Source organism: Hermetia illucens, chromosome 6, assembly GCF_905115235.1.
Source record: "Hermetia illucens chromosome 6, iHerIll2.2.curated.20191125, whole genome shotgun sequence".
Classification (NCBI taxonomy): domain Eukaryota; kingdom Metazoa; phylum Arthropoda; class Insecta; order Diptera; family Stratiomyidae; genus Hermetia; species Hermetia illucens.
Window position 1 is genome coordinate 84694353 of NC_051854.1, and position 15351 is coordinate 84709703.

Genomic DNA, 15351 nt, shown 5'->3' on the forward strand with positions numbered 1-15351 from the left:
ATTTACACCCCCCCTATTGCGTGTAACAGGACCCCCTTAAATGCGACATAAAAGGATGTGACTCATTGTATGTTCATAGTTTCCACCTTTGTACCAAATTTGGTGTCAATCGTCTACGAGAAAAATGCAAACAAACAGACAGTAAACCGATTTTAATAAGGTTTTGTTTTACACAAAACTTTAAAAAGTGTGGTAGGCCTCCTCCTGTTTCGCTTTGTCAATGGGTAATTCAGGGACGTTGTTTGACATCTACTTTTTTTTAAATTTTCCAAAATCACACTTCGATTGGCGTTTGTAAGGACTTTTCATTCCAAATGGATACAAGGCCAAATAGTTGAAAAATCAGACCCTTCGTTTGAAATTAAGAGTAAAACACTGATCAAAGAAGGGGAACCTCATTGTGCGTTTCCCTTATCACAGATAGATAAAGAATGCCTATAGAAAGGGCAGTTAAATATACAGTGAGAATTACTTCTAGATGAAGAGCGGTTGAGATAGGGCGAGAAAGTACAAAACGAGATATGTCAAAAGAAATGCCAAAATAGAAGTTTTTCACAGTTTAAGGTGCGTTCTAAATGCGGCCGGCACTGCTAACGAATTATTGAGAGAAATGAATATTGGGACGAATACAACAAAGGGCTATTAAGATGGCTCGCTCCATAAACACAGCAAGCATAATTGCATTTTTATAACACATCCCTGTCATTAATTTATACATTGGTCATCTGAAACTCTGCGGATTCGGTACTCATCATATCAAAGAAAATCAAAGTGCAAGTCGACTTACAGATAATGGCGTTCCTAGAATGAATTTTTCGAAGATGACTACATAAAAAATAAATGAAGAAGATCAGAATTTACACTTCAAGATTCCATTAGAGTCTTAATGTTTAGCTTTAGATATTCATTTGCTAAAATGTGGAGAAAATCAAAATGAAGTTCCCTTTCTAGAAAGGTTAGAAACCCGCCATGGAATAGATAATATATAAATTAGGGAAAATCCCAACAATAAACGTTTTGGATGTCATCAGTGTAGTCGCTGTCAATCAATGCCTGACGATTGGCCACGAGGCCATCTGTATCTGTCTTATACATAGAAAGGGAGATATCACACAGTGCCGCAATTATAGAGGTATCACGTTGCTGAGTACCATCTATAAAATATTCTCCGTTATCTTGCTAGGTCGGATAGCCCCATACGCTCAGAACATCATTGGCCCCAAAGAGACTTCACTCCAGGCAAATCAGTAACAGATCAGATTTTCTCTCTGCGGCAAGCGATGGAAAAACTGTTGGAATATGGGCAACAGTTGCACCATCTATTCATCGACTTTAAAGCCGCCTATGATAGCATAGCCAAGGTAAAACTGTACACAGCCATGAGAGAATTCGGTATCCCGACCAAATTCATAAGACTGACTAGGCTGACCCTGACCAATGTGCAAGGCCAGATTAAAGCAGCAGGATCACTCTCAAGACCATTCGACATCAACAACGGTCTACGATAAGGGGATGCTCTATCATGCGCCCTCTTTAACCTGGCCTTCGAAAAAGTGATCCGTGATGCTGAGGTAAATGCAAGAGGTACGATCTTCTTTGAGTCCCCCCAACTACTGGCCAATGCTGACGATATCGACATCATGGGAAGAACCACCCGAGACGTACAAACTGCCTTCATCCAGATCGAGCAGGCACTGATTGGCGCGAGATCTTGGGCTGCACATCAATGAAGGCAGGACAAAATATATGGTGGCAACGTCAGCACCGAAGACGAATCAACCAACAACATCAAACCGCACTGGTCAAACACAAACACGAAGAAGAATAAGGATAGGAGAATACAACTTTGAGATCGTTGATAATTCCTCCTATCTAGGGTCGAAAATCACAACCGATAACAGTTACGATGATGAAATCCGCACACGGTTGTTGTCAGCCAACAGAGCCTATTTAAGCTTACAAAAACTGTTCCGCTCGAAACGTCTCACCATAGGGTCAAAGCTCTTACTGTACAAGACAATGATCTTGCCAGTCCTCATGTATTCCTCGGAGACCTGGGTTCTTAGCAAGAAGAATTGCGAACTCTTGGCCGCGTTCGAGAGAAGAATCCTCCGAAGAATTGTTGGCCCCCTACATAAGGATGGACAATTCCGTAGCCGACATAACGACGAAATCTATGAGCGATACGATGACCGTCCGGTTGTGGATAAAACCCGGCTCAATAGGTTACGGTGGTCGGGTCACTTAAAAAGTCTATAAAGGCAATATCTAAGGTAGAAAAAGAAGACGAGGCAGACCCTGCCTAAGATGGAGCGATGGCGTAGGTCAGGACGCCAGACAGCTTTTAGGGATATCGAATTAGTGGACCTCGGCGCAAAACCGGGATGTCTGGAGTTCCTTATTAAGGCAGGCCTAGACCGGATACCGGTTGTTGCGCTGTTGATATGATGATCAGTGTAGTCGTGGTGTTGAGGGGAGTTGTCATAGTCCATTGAACTTCCCCACGCCCTCAGGACAAGGCGACATTCAGAACGTCACTGACAACAAAAGAAATACGAAGAAATAATATCGGTGATAAGATGCAACCCTGCCATTTAACATCGGCGCAGCACGTAACATTTTGCACTATTATATGTCATGTCGCTCTGATAGTAACTATTAGTTTCTTCTGTACCAGATACATTCCCTGTGCACGCTGCCGAAAGTTTTCTCGAAATCGATAGAGAACAGGTGATCGGAGATTAAAACTCCGCGCTCTCTTCCAAAATGATCCGTAGTGTGTTGATGTGGTCAATGCTGGAGGATCCGGGATGGAAACCAGCTTGCTCTTTGTCGATCAAGCTTTCAAGATGTTCGAGCATTACTTTAGCTATTATCTTTCCAACGCCAAGGACCACACAGATACCACAATTGTCACACTCACGGGTGCCCTTCTTTGCAACCTTAATGATCATCACCCATTTCCACACTCTGGCAGAGGTCTGGGATTCCCAAGATTTCCGTACGAGTGGAAGCCCAGTGGTTTTACTCCGTTTGGGTGCATTGATAGCCGAACCGATTTCTCTGCTTGGACGAACAGTCCGTATCCGCCTGTTACGGTGACTACAGAAAACACACTAAGCATACTTGTATATATCCGGCAAAAATATACGCCATAGACAGATGTGCCTCCTTCAACCTCGAAAGCAACTATAGAGAGCAGAACATTGTTATTTGAACCGACAGCCAAGCGGATATTAAAGCATTTAGGTCCCACCAGGTAAATTCCAAACTGGTACGGGAATGCCTTAACGCCCATTGGGTTAGAAGGCAATGAAGCAACGGACGAGCTGACCAGGAAAGGAACAAGCCCGCTATATGGGTCAGAGCAATTCTGTGGAGCCGGAAATGGGTTAATGGACACGACATTAAAAAATGAAGAGGAACGGCTAAGGGAACTTTACTGGGCGAACTTACCAGGAATGGAAAAGTCTAGGGTGTTCATGGGGCGATACGAACCCAAGTGCTCGAAAGATTGTTTAAACTTCAGCAAGTAGAGCATCCCGATCATAGTGGGAATACTCACTGATCACTTCAAGTTAAATTATCACATCGGGAAGCTAGCTATATCTACAGATTCTGTGAAGAGAATGACGAAACCTTCCTACTTGCTGTGGGACAGAGCATAGATGGAAGTTTACGTTTTTCAGTATCGAAAGGAACACCGAAAAGTAGCAATTGGAGGAAAACAATGTTTCCTGAATACAAGTTTTTACGTATTTGAATTTAGTAAAAAGAATATTGTGATACCTATGCGAAATGTATAATATATTCGACTTGAATATATGCAAATGAAGTGCTTTTTATCCCTGTCTCCATTTCGAGAAAATTGTATTTCACGTACATGTTCAACCAGAAGTCTTGATTGGGAGATCTAAAAACAGAGAAGTCGACCAAAAGCTTCATGACATAAATGGCAGGAGTGAGACACTAAAACGCCAATAAAGCAACATAAACTGAAACTTGTAAAGAGTACTTGCAATAACAACCTTGGCGAGACAAGTTAGAACCGAGTAAAGAAACGCAAACTCCAAGCATTAATTCCGAAAATTTTCCACGATCAATGGTTGGATATCATCAGACACTCATAACACTTCCTGTATGGGGTCCATCTCCATCTTTTCCATTCATCTACTCAGCATGATCAGCGAATTAGAATAACAAATTATTTGCCCTGAAGAAACATTCCGCCATCTAACCCGGGGCCACATTACCTCGATAAATTTTGGCGATTCCATCTGTTCACAAGATCCGCGGCTTGACTAAATCCAAATGGACGTTGAACTTGGGAGGCCAATTTCAATTTCATAAGAACACTTTTATAAACTTGTTTGAAAATGAAGCACAATCTGCATTGGCACCAACTGGAATGCACACTTCCCACACGTTTTGTAACACCGGATTACGAATGAGCTTCCAATATGTGAATTAAATGCATTTCAAAACACAATGCACGGCGGAGGGACTATCGAACCGATTAACAACAAGTGGTTGACAGAGGCGGCACGTGGTAAACAAACTGGGTCAGAACCTAACGACTGTTGGTCCTCACACTTTCGCTAGTCAGGTTCATACTGTCGATAAGCCACAGCTACTGACCACCACAAATCGGTTAACATTTCACTTAGGCGGCAAAAAGTCAGGTTGAAAAATTGTAAAAAAGCGTGGAGACATTATTCTTATTCTTTTCATTATGTTTGGCGAATCGTTTAGCACGTATGCATGTTCAAATAAATGGATTAGTTTTTATTAAGATTTCCAGTCCAACAGGTAAACAGACGGGGCCTCGCAAAGCATAAATTGCTGTTTCTTGTGAACAAGGTAGTTGCTGCCGGCCTGATTGGACCCAATTGAACGGACCCGGTCGATTTGAAAACGAAACTGTCGTGGCACAAGATCAATGTTATCGGTCGTACGAATGCCTTTTAAGTGGTGATTTTATAAACTATAAATTATCTGAGTTCGAAATCTGTGAAAATGTATCTGATTTGCTCTTATATGGAAACGTAGATGTTATTGGCCTGGACTTAGAGCAAAAGTGTTTGAAATTCTGAATCGTGACTGAATCAGTTTGATTTTTTTTTTCAAAACTGTGATAAGTAGACAGGGTGGAGATCAAAATACGGAGAATTCTAATAGCTGATAACAAGCTGAAATTGACTGAAAATTTGACCTAATTTGAAGTCCATTTTCCGGGAATATTTAAAACGTTATTTCTTATCAAGACTCCAGATATACATATATCCTTTATAATTTCTATTATTTACTACTTATATTCACAAAGGTAGGGGGTAGGGGGGATGCGCACTAACAGACTTTACTTTCAAATCAAATTCACCCTTCAAACCCATCTCTTCACAGGAAGACCGTTCACAAGTTTTCATTAACTTAATCAATCTCGGCCCTTTGTTGATAAAATGATGCACAGACAGATAAACTGACGGACAGATATACATATAAACACGCAATCTCATTTAGCATGCATAGAAAGATTTATTGATATCTAAATATACCATATGCACCTGTGGCGCACTGTAATGCAAGCAGGGTGCTTTTGATCAAGTATATCTGGTGAGCGAACTTAAATGAATACGCTTCAGGTATAAAAGGTTTTGTGTTTCCCTATAGGAGGAGCATAACGTAGTTCTCCATTGACTGATAGTATTGACCCGAGATATTTAAATCGCTCAGTTCTGGCAATGGCAGTAGCCGATGGTGTGGTCACATAATTCACGCTAACGAGAATTCACTTACAAATATTAGTCTGAACATCGAAGTCAATGGTAAGCAACCAAAAAGCCGGCCAAAACAACGGTGGCTTGATACGCTGGATGGGGATTTGAAGACTTCGCGAATACATCCTGATCAGGCATTTGATAAAATAAAATGATGAAACCGATCACGACGAGCCGACCTGGCTTGTGAACGGGACAAAGGCGGAAGTGAAAGAAAAAGATGTGAGGAGCAACGAGCGCATGACAACTCCGTGTCACAAAGAGAAAAATTCCATTGCCGTCTATTTTTTAGAAAGCAATTTAAATAAATCATTTGATGGAAACCCCTGTACTGATAATAGTCAACCTCATACGCTTCACACTCTGAGTTTAATATTATTATCAAATGCCAAGAATGTAACCTACATCAAATATAAAACAAGTCGGGAAACCGGAAGCTCGGCGCTTTAGGTATGAAAGGTTTTGTTTGTTTCTTCTGTGTGTATATTTAAGTGCAGAACTATCCCGTTTGTCCGTAGCCCGTTATGTATATGTATTTAGCATGTTAGACTACTCACTTTACTGTGATATTGATATTTAGTTGCAGTAAATTTACACGGTAAAGTCAACTTTAAGCTACTGTAACTTTGTTAGTAATAGTATGATTTTGATCAAACTTGGGGATAATATGACGCATATTATATTCTATGCTACTACCAACTTTTATAATTCTGAGCAGATATCGATATGGAGGGTATTTTGAGGCCTGGACACCATATAGAGGCAGCTTCATGATTTTTTTCAAATTTTGCGGTTGGGCAATTTCTGAGAATGGGTCCGTTAAAGAAACCATCACTTTCCACCCCTCCCACTCTCCGCCTTTCCAACAAGTCTCAAAACTAAGACCGGCTTCGAAAAGTACTAATCGAGACCTTTCATTTGATACCCAACATGACTATAATAATAATAATAATAATCGTTGGCGCAACAATCCAATCAGGCAACTCAGAGGCCTGGAAGCAGTATCGAATATAATAAAATAACCGTTGGCGCAACAATCCATATTGGATTGGGGCCTTGAAGTGTGTTAGAGCACTTCATTCAAGACCGTAACCGTACACTACAGTATACTATAGGAAGCACTGTGGTCAGCATTGCGCTCGTCCGAAATTATTACCCTGATTTGACTCAAGTACTCATTCACAGCTGAGTCGACTGGTATCTGATGTCAAATCACGATACAAATCCCACTGCCACCAGTGAGATTTGAACCGCGACCTTCCGTACGATAGCCCTGTGCTCTAACCACTCAGCTATCCGGACACCGGACGACTATATTCGGTGAAAAAAAATTTTACACCCCCCTTTCGCATGTATGGGACTCCTCCCCCCCCCCCCCCCCTAAATCTCAACGTAGGAGGATATCAGTCGCTGCGTGTCTGGGGGTCCACAGTCCCCATCTTCTCACCAAATTTCGTGCCAATCGGTATAGCCGTTTCTGAGAAAAGTGCTGGTGACAGACAGACAGACATTGAACGGATTTTGTTTTGCAAACAAAACCTTAAAAGGGCTGGAGAGAATTAGATTCTTCTTCTCCTTCTTGAATGGCATTTTAATATTTCACTCGAATGTCAATTATTCTCGTTAATTATGACGTCAGCATCTTATTTGTATGGTTTAGGATGCTGTTAATTCGCATGAAATTGATAAGTTTGAACTGCTATAACTTTAATACTAATAGTTGGATTTTCATGAAACTTGGTATGTGTAAAAATTTTGAATTTTGAAAAAATTTTTGAATACCACTTTTGCATGTATGGGGAGCCCCCCTTTAAACTCCACCTAAATTTATGCCACTCGCCGTATGTGTGGGATTTCATAGTTCCCATCTGTCCAACAAATTTCATTCGGATTGGTTTAGCCGTTTTGAAGAAAAGTGCGTGTGACAGACAGACAGATAGACATTGAATCGATTTTAATAAGGTTTTGTTTTACACAAAACCTTAAAAAAGATAGTTGATGATTGAAACTATACAAATGGAGCTAAGAAATTAAGTAAACCATCGAATAAAGTGGTCGATCTGATTGCTCGTATGGTGTCGGTCAGTTGAAACCAAACAAACACAAGGTGGTGGAAGCTGCATACATCGACAAACCTCACATCATTATCTTTACAGTCGCTGAAACCATGTTCTCTCATCGCATATCTGAGCAAGGTGTTGTCAAGGTCCACCTTGGCATTCAGATCACCCACCACGATCACAATGTCACCTTTAGGAAGCCCCCCCTGAACTGCGTGTAATTGTTTGGAGAAAGCGTCCTTCTCCACACCCTAGGAAGTCTCTATTGGTGCGTACGATTGTACAATTGTGATGCTCCTTAACCTGGACCGGAATATTGCAGTTAGAATTTTGTCAGAAAGCGGCTCCAGGCCAGAAGTAACCCCACACCGGATTTGAGTCTGCAACCAGAGTACAAAAGCACATTACCCCATCTTACTTCACTTAGGCCCAGAATCTCTAGCCTATATCACTGAAATTCCCGCTCAAGTTGGAGGACCTTTGCTACCGCCATCGAGGAGAGTGCGCACATTCCAGAAACCAATCATAGTCTGTTTTCGATAGCCAAAGGTCGTAACTGTGAGGTTAGCCCCCATCGGAGGGGTTGTTGACGATTCGGTAGCAATAAAGTTTCAAAATCTGCAGGTTCCTAGCCAACAAACTTCTTTTCTATGTTCTTTTTTTCGGGTCCTGCACAACTTGTCGGATTCGTCGCGAATGCGTCATACGATTTGGTTCAATGCGGAATCGTGGAAACGGATCGATGAATGGAAGGGGTTAAAGGTCCTATTGACTGTTGTGAGTGATTGTGGGCGTGACGCGCTGGAACTCCAATACCGAGTGAAATCCCGAGAAGTTCGGCGTAGTATACGATGCCCATAGAACGTAATGATTTCAGAAGTTTATACCGCATCACGAAAAAACTTGCATATGTTCGAAAATCTTTCAATGCTCCTGTGAACGACAGAAGGTATCACATTCACTTCTTTTGTGGGTGAAATGGCTAGTCACTGTAATATGCGGATATGGAGTCTTCCTCCATGCAGAAGGGAAATCATTTCGGCCATCAATAAACTCAAAGGGAGTAAAGTCGCTGGGCTTGATGGTCCCCCGCAGAGTTATTAATCGCTACACCTGCAGTTACTGTTATATCTGCTCCTTCCACTCGTAAGGAAGTCTTGGGAATCTGACACTTTTCTCAGAGAGAGGAAAAAAGGGACGATCTTTAAGAATTCAAAAAAGAGCATACGTTTTGAGCGTAACAATTAGATGGGTATCTCGAAAGCTTGACTGACAGAGGGCAGGCTGTTTTCCGTTCCGGGTGGTCCTACATTAACCATATTAACACACTATGGATTATTTTGGAACAGTGCGCAGAGTTTAGATCTTTGCTGCACCTGCTCTTCATCAATTTCGAGAAAGCTTTCGATAGTATAAATAGGGAGTGTACCTAGAGTGCTCTACGTAGGAGGAACATTCCCGAGAAACTAATAACCATTTTCAGAGCGACATATAATGGAGCAAAATGTCAGATGCTGCACCAAGGCAAATCTCAGAAGATTTTGGGATCCAAAGCGGAGTCCGTCAGGGTTGCATCCTGTCACCGATATTAATTCTTCTCGTTATCAGTGACGTTCACTACTCTGCCTCTTCTGTAGGACGTGGAGGAATTCAATGGACGATGACATCTTTTCTCAAACAACTCGCCTACGCTGGGGACATCCGTTTACTCCCTTCCCGGGTCAAAGATCATGGCCAAATGGTTCTGGATTGGAAAGAGAGGCAAGTAGAGTTGGACTCAATATAACCAAAAATTAAGGTTATCAATCTGACGGATCATCCCACTCCCCTATATGCATTAATGGGCAGACCATCGAAGGCGTCGATTAATATGTATATTCAGGAAGTGTGGTTTCTGTCGACGATGGCATCGAACTAGATTGTTTGTGAAAACGTTCAGAATGTTGCAGAAGGTCTTCGCGGAGTAGATAGTATCGAAAAGGAACATCTACAAGTGGTAGAAAAATTTCAAGGACGGGCGACCAAGCGCATTCCGGTCGACCATTGACGTCAACTGATGATGCCCATATTAAGGGAATAAAAAAATTGGTGATCGCAAATTGTCGATTAACAACTAAAGACCTTGATGATGATATTGACATTTTTAAAAGGATCGGTAAATACCATTTTGAAACAAAATTTAGACATCAGATCTAGGATATGCAATTTCTAGCTGTTCCCGAAATTCAAAAGGTCGCTTCGGGCAAATCGTTTTGAGTCGATGGAAGAGACTGAACGTGAATCAACGCGCGCTTTCCTTTTATATGTAACATATGTATGGGTATTTCGGTCTTAACTGTGACGCAGAACGGTGTTTGTGGGGGTTTACAGTTCGCCCCTTCCCACCAAATTCCATATCAATAGGAGTAATCGTTTCTGAGAAAAATGTGTGTGATAGATAGACAAGGTAGAAACAGGTTGGTCAGCAAGATCACTTGATGAGGATTTCTGGAGGTTTCGCGGTGGAATATACAGTTTACTGGAATGGTTGTAGATAAGACGTCGCAGTTGTCCTAGCAGATATACCAAGCATGTTGTGCTTGCATACCAACACGCGTCTACTCTCAAAAGTGCAACCCAAAATAGTAGTAGAAGGCTGAAACAGTGAAATGCCGTTCGGAATGCTAGAAGGCGAAGTCGACCATAGTCCAAAATCTATCTAACGAAGTTCTTTGAAATTTTCAGGATTTATTCAGAACATATTCCTACGGTTCACAAACTAGGACAATTGCGATTTATTCAGTAGTTTTTTTATTCAGTAAAGAAGCCTTGAGAGAATGCCAAAATTTATAAAAAAAAAGGCACCAACAATTTAGCTTTCAATATTTTTTAATAATCCAAGCTGATGATAAACCCTCAAAGTTTTTGAACAAGGAATTTTAAAGTTTTCACATCGTCACATCAAATCGATTATATTTTAATCACCCTCGTGAACAAGGTCGTAAGGATGAAAATCGGCCCAGAAATTGGAAATTATACTATTCTAGTAAGAACAAATAATGGCAGAATGGCCAAATCGGAAGCTGAACATTAAACCCGTAGTGGTTTTATTATGTTAAACATTTTGAGAACACAAGTTTCCCACATCCATATCGGAATTGTATTCAGGACAAAGAAAGTCTTGTTGCAAATGCAAGCTTCTTGAGAAAGTGATGTTTTTTTTTCGAGATAATGTGAGGGCAGCACGAACGCGAACATAATGACAATATAGACAACACTTTTCCAAAATTTATTTTTTTAAAGTTATTTCACCATTGTATGATATTTTACCACATAAAATTTTGAACTACTATAACTTCACTAGTAATAGCACAATCTACACGAAACTTTCCACTATTGTAGCCCTTATTATGATAAACATTTCCATAAAGTTAACCGGAAAAGATCGTATAAGAAGTAATATCTTACCGACATTATAAGGACCTGTTTAAAACAGGAGAGAACACTGTAAAATAGCGACTGAAGAGGACGCGAGTTACTTTTCCGGTGGTGGTCCAACTTCTGACACAATTTCACAAAATTCGAGCAAGGTAGATCAAAATCCCGATTACTCCAAGTGAACTAACCACAATCACCAAACCATCATTAACGACTGATGAAGGATCAGAAAAATGTTGTAAGAGCAAGAGCCATTGCCCACAATAATTTTTCTGCATGCGTTATGATACTGGCTTTTGTTCTACTGGAATAACGCCAACGCCCTCAAGGTTACCATCGCTACCTATCAGTAGGAGGTTCTCCCAATCCACAGAAATCGCAACATTTAATAGGCAGATAGATCCCGCCCCTTATAGCAACCAGTAAGGTGCTTCCATTAATAACGAAGTGTCTTTCATAAAGCAGCTTTGACGGTGAATATCATATTTTCAAACACATTAAAACACACACTCCCAGACCTAGAAGGGCGGATATTAGTGCAAAAGAGCACGTCTCGTCTAAGAAATTACTATCTGTTTGTCTGTCTGTCAAACCAATTTTTCTCGAAAACGGCCACGCCTATTGAGATGAAGTTCACTGGGCATATGCAGATGTTGAAATTCCATGCATACCAACAATTTCATGATACATGACAAAAATTTTAAGGGCGGAACACGGTGGCGTTAATTTCTTTTTTTCCCCAAATATAGAGGCGTAGCTTCTCAAATGAAGGGCTTGATTATTACCTTACGAAAAAGGCCTTACATCCGGTTGTCAGACAGGACAGCAACGGGTTTGAAAAGCACAAACATGAAATGAGACAAGACCCATTCTCAAAAACTACCAATCCGAGAAATTTGAAAAAGTATCAAAATGCTCCGTTCAAATGAAGCTCTTCTTAGAATTTTACATAACTTTTCAAATCTGAAGCGATTAGCTTCCGGTTTCCAACCAGCTTCGTTCATTGAACGGCCGCTGTGGGAGTCTCCAGAACTTAGTTTTAAATGTGATCTTGACATTGTATGATGTTTGTCACATAAAATATAACTTTGAAGTACCGTAAAATCACTAATAATAGTAGAATTTGCAACAAACTTTCCACAATCGCAGTGTTTATATTATGATAAATATTTTCATTAAATTCAATCTTTGCAAAGCCAAATAGGTAATAGATTTCGAACGTTTAGGCTATGTCGTCCATTTTATTGGAGTGGATATTAAATATTTTAAAGTTTTGTTTATTAAATTTAGTTTTTGAAAGAAAAAATGGTGTGTATATTCTCGCTTACTTATTAACTAACACCAAATACAAAACTGGTTTTGAATGTATTAAGCGAGCTCCTTTATTTGATAACCAGGATATTATTATGAGGAAAGAAAAGTGTAAAAAATAGATAACAAACAGAAGAAAGGTCGTATAAAAAACTAATACCTTCTCCACATTATTAGATCCTGTTTAAAGCAGCAGATACCACTGTAAAATCACGACTGTAGAGATCACAAGAAACCTTTCCAGTACTAGTCCAATCTCTGATAAAAATTCCCCAAATTTGAGCAAGGTAGGTCAAAATACCGAACACTTCACGTGAACTTATCTACAGTCACCAAACTATAGTTAACGACTGATGAAGGGTTAGAAAAAGATTGTAGGAGCAAGAGTCATTGCCTACAAGATTACTGCATACGCTATGGTGCTGGCTTTTGTTCTACTGGAATGACGCTACCACCTTCAAGGTAACCATGACTGCCTACCAGTAGGGATGTGCTGAATGCATAGAAATCACAGCATTTACATAATTAGTGGGACCAAATTCCGCCCCTTTCAGAAGTCAGTGAGGTGCTTCAATTAACAATAAAGTGTTCCTAATAATGTAGGTTGACCAGGAATATCACAGACACAAGCGCATTAGAATGCGCACTCCCAGGCCCAGGAGGGCGGGTACTATTAGTGCAAAGGAGCGTTTTTAAGGTCTCGTCTAAAACCTTACTGTTTGCCCTTCTGTCTTTCTGTCATGAACTTTCCTCGAAAAGGGCCACGCCTATTGAGATGAAATCCGTTAGGCACACGCAGACGTTGAAATTCCATAGTTCTGGAAGAAGTTTTGGAGGTGGGGTGAGATGGTGTAATCTTTTCCCCCCCAAATATAAACTTGTGGTTTATCAAATGAAAGATGCCGATTAGCAGTTTACGAAACAAGTCTTACAATTGACATTGGTTGATTCCCAGGCAGGGGAGTAAGGGAACAAGGCTCATTTTCAAAAAAAAAATTCGGAATGCTCTAAAATATCGACACCAAATTATCTCCTATTCCGACCACCGTTCAAATGTTCTTACGTAAGAAATTCACACAACCTTTCACACCCGAAGGACGTATCTTCCGGTTTATAACTTGTTTCACATATTGCTGATTTTGCAACCTGAACAGTAATCGAGAGAGCCTCCGAGACGTAATTTTTAACGTGATTCCCCATTGTATGTTTTACCGCGTAAAATACAGTTTTTAAATACCATAACTTCACTAATAACACCAGAATCTGCACCAAACTTTCCACTATCGTAGCTTTTATTATGATAAATATTTCCGTAAACTGGAGATTAAATTCCGGTAGCTCCGTAAAATACAGTTACGTCACTAATTTTATTGCCTTAGCTTTATAGGGTATTTTGAATGCCAAATTTCATACAGGAATGCGGACTCAAGTTTTTTTTTTTGTAAATTTTCCGGTTGAACACTTTATGATGCATATATTTTGAAGAGTTAGTCGCATATTTATTAACTAACACTAAATGCAAAACTAGTTCAGAAAATATTAAGCAAGGACTTTCATTTGATATCCAAGATAAAATTACCAGAAAAATTTGTGAAAAATAGAAAACAAATAGGAGAAAGGATAGTATGAAAAAATAGTATCTTACCAACATTATTGGGTCCTGTTTAAAACAGCAGACACCACTGTAAAACGACGACTGAGTACGTCGCGAGGCACCTTTCCAGTGGTAGTCCAATCTCTGACACAACTTCACAAAATCTTAGCAAGGTAGATCAAAATCCTGATTACTCCAAGTGAACTAACCACAATTACCAAACCATTGTTAACGACTGATGAAGGATCAGAAAAATATTGTAAGAACAAGAGTCCTTGTCTATAATAATCCTCCTGCATGCGCTATGGTACTGGCTTTTGTTCTACTGGCATAACGCCAACACCCTCATGGTTACCATCGCTACCTACCAGTAGGAGGTTTTCTGAGATACACTGAATCCATATGTTACTGGTCAAACTATCACCTTCAAATAGTGGATTAGAAAAGAGCTACAAAAGCAGCCCAAGGATAGGTCGGTATTTATAACTGGCCGTTTTTGAAGCAGACCATAATTCGCGATACTTAACGCTGTTTTGTTACATTGTAGTGGAACACAGGATCTCCAACAGGATCTAATTTTAAGAGGTTTCCCTAGTGTCCATTGTCTCGGTCTAGCTAGAGCTGGGCAGTAGTAGTGGAAGGGTACGTTTGTCTCGGCGTCGATAGGGCGTATTATATATTAAGGTAAGCTGAATCTGGCTATATTCTAGTGTGGGTGTAGGCCACCCTGATCCTATACGTGGTCGCACATACCGTTTATAAATTCGCATGTCCAAGTTTTAGTAGTAAGCTTGCGCCATTTGGATTCAGCAACTGACAATCAGCGGGAGTAGATTCCGCCCCTTTCAGCAGCCAGTGAGGTGCTTTAATTAACAATGAAATGTCCTTGACAATGAAACTTTAACCATGAATATCACACACATAAGCATATTAGAATATACACTCCTAGTCCCAGAGGAGGGCGGATACTATGAGTGCAAAGGAGCGTTTTCAAGGCCTTGTCAAAAAACTTACTGTCTGTCATGCTTTTTGGAAAAAGTTTGGTGGTGGGGCAGGAGGGTATAGTTTTCCCACAAATCTAGACGTGTGCGTAGCAAATAAAAGGTATTGGTTAGCACTTTACGAAACAGGTTTTATATTTAACATTGGTTGCCAGGTGGAGTCGGTGATTGAAAAGTAAAAACTCATTCGCAGA

General features: G+C 40.4%; 2 protein-coding genes across 4 annotated transcripts in view; both read right to left on the reverse strand.

Annotated features, from left to right (window-relative positions):
* Positions 1-15351, reverse strand: part of LOC119658852 (28S ribosomal protein S9, mitochondrial) — a 162219-nt gene that overhangs the window by 68247 nt on the left and 78621 nt on the right. The window lies entirely within an intron of this gene.
* Positions 1-15351, reverse strand: part of LOC119658850 (transient receptor potential channel pyrexia) — a 69385-nt gene that overhangs the window by 17437 nt on the left and 36597 nt on the right. Inside the window, exon 1 of one of the 3 annotated variants that reach the window (XM_038066602.1) lies at positions 4254-4596. The exons of the other annotated variants lie outside the window; for them this stretch is intronic. Coding sequence (XP_037922530.1) covers positions 4254-4348 — 95 coding nt within the window. The 5' untranslated portion in view covers positions 4349-4596. Of the gene's footprint in view, positions 1-4253; positions 4597-15351 lie in introns of those variants that run through there. 3 annotated transcript variants of the gene reach the window in all.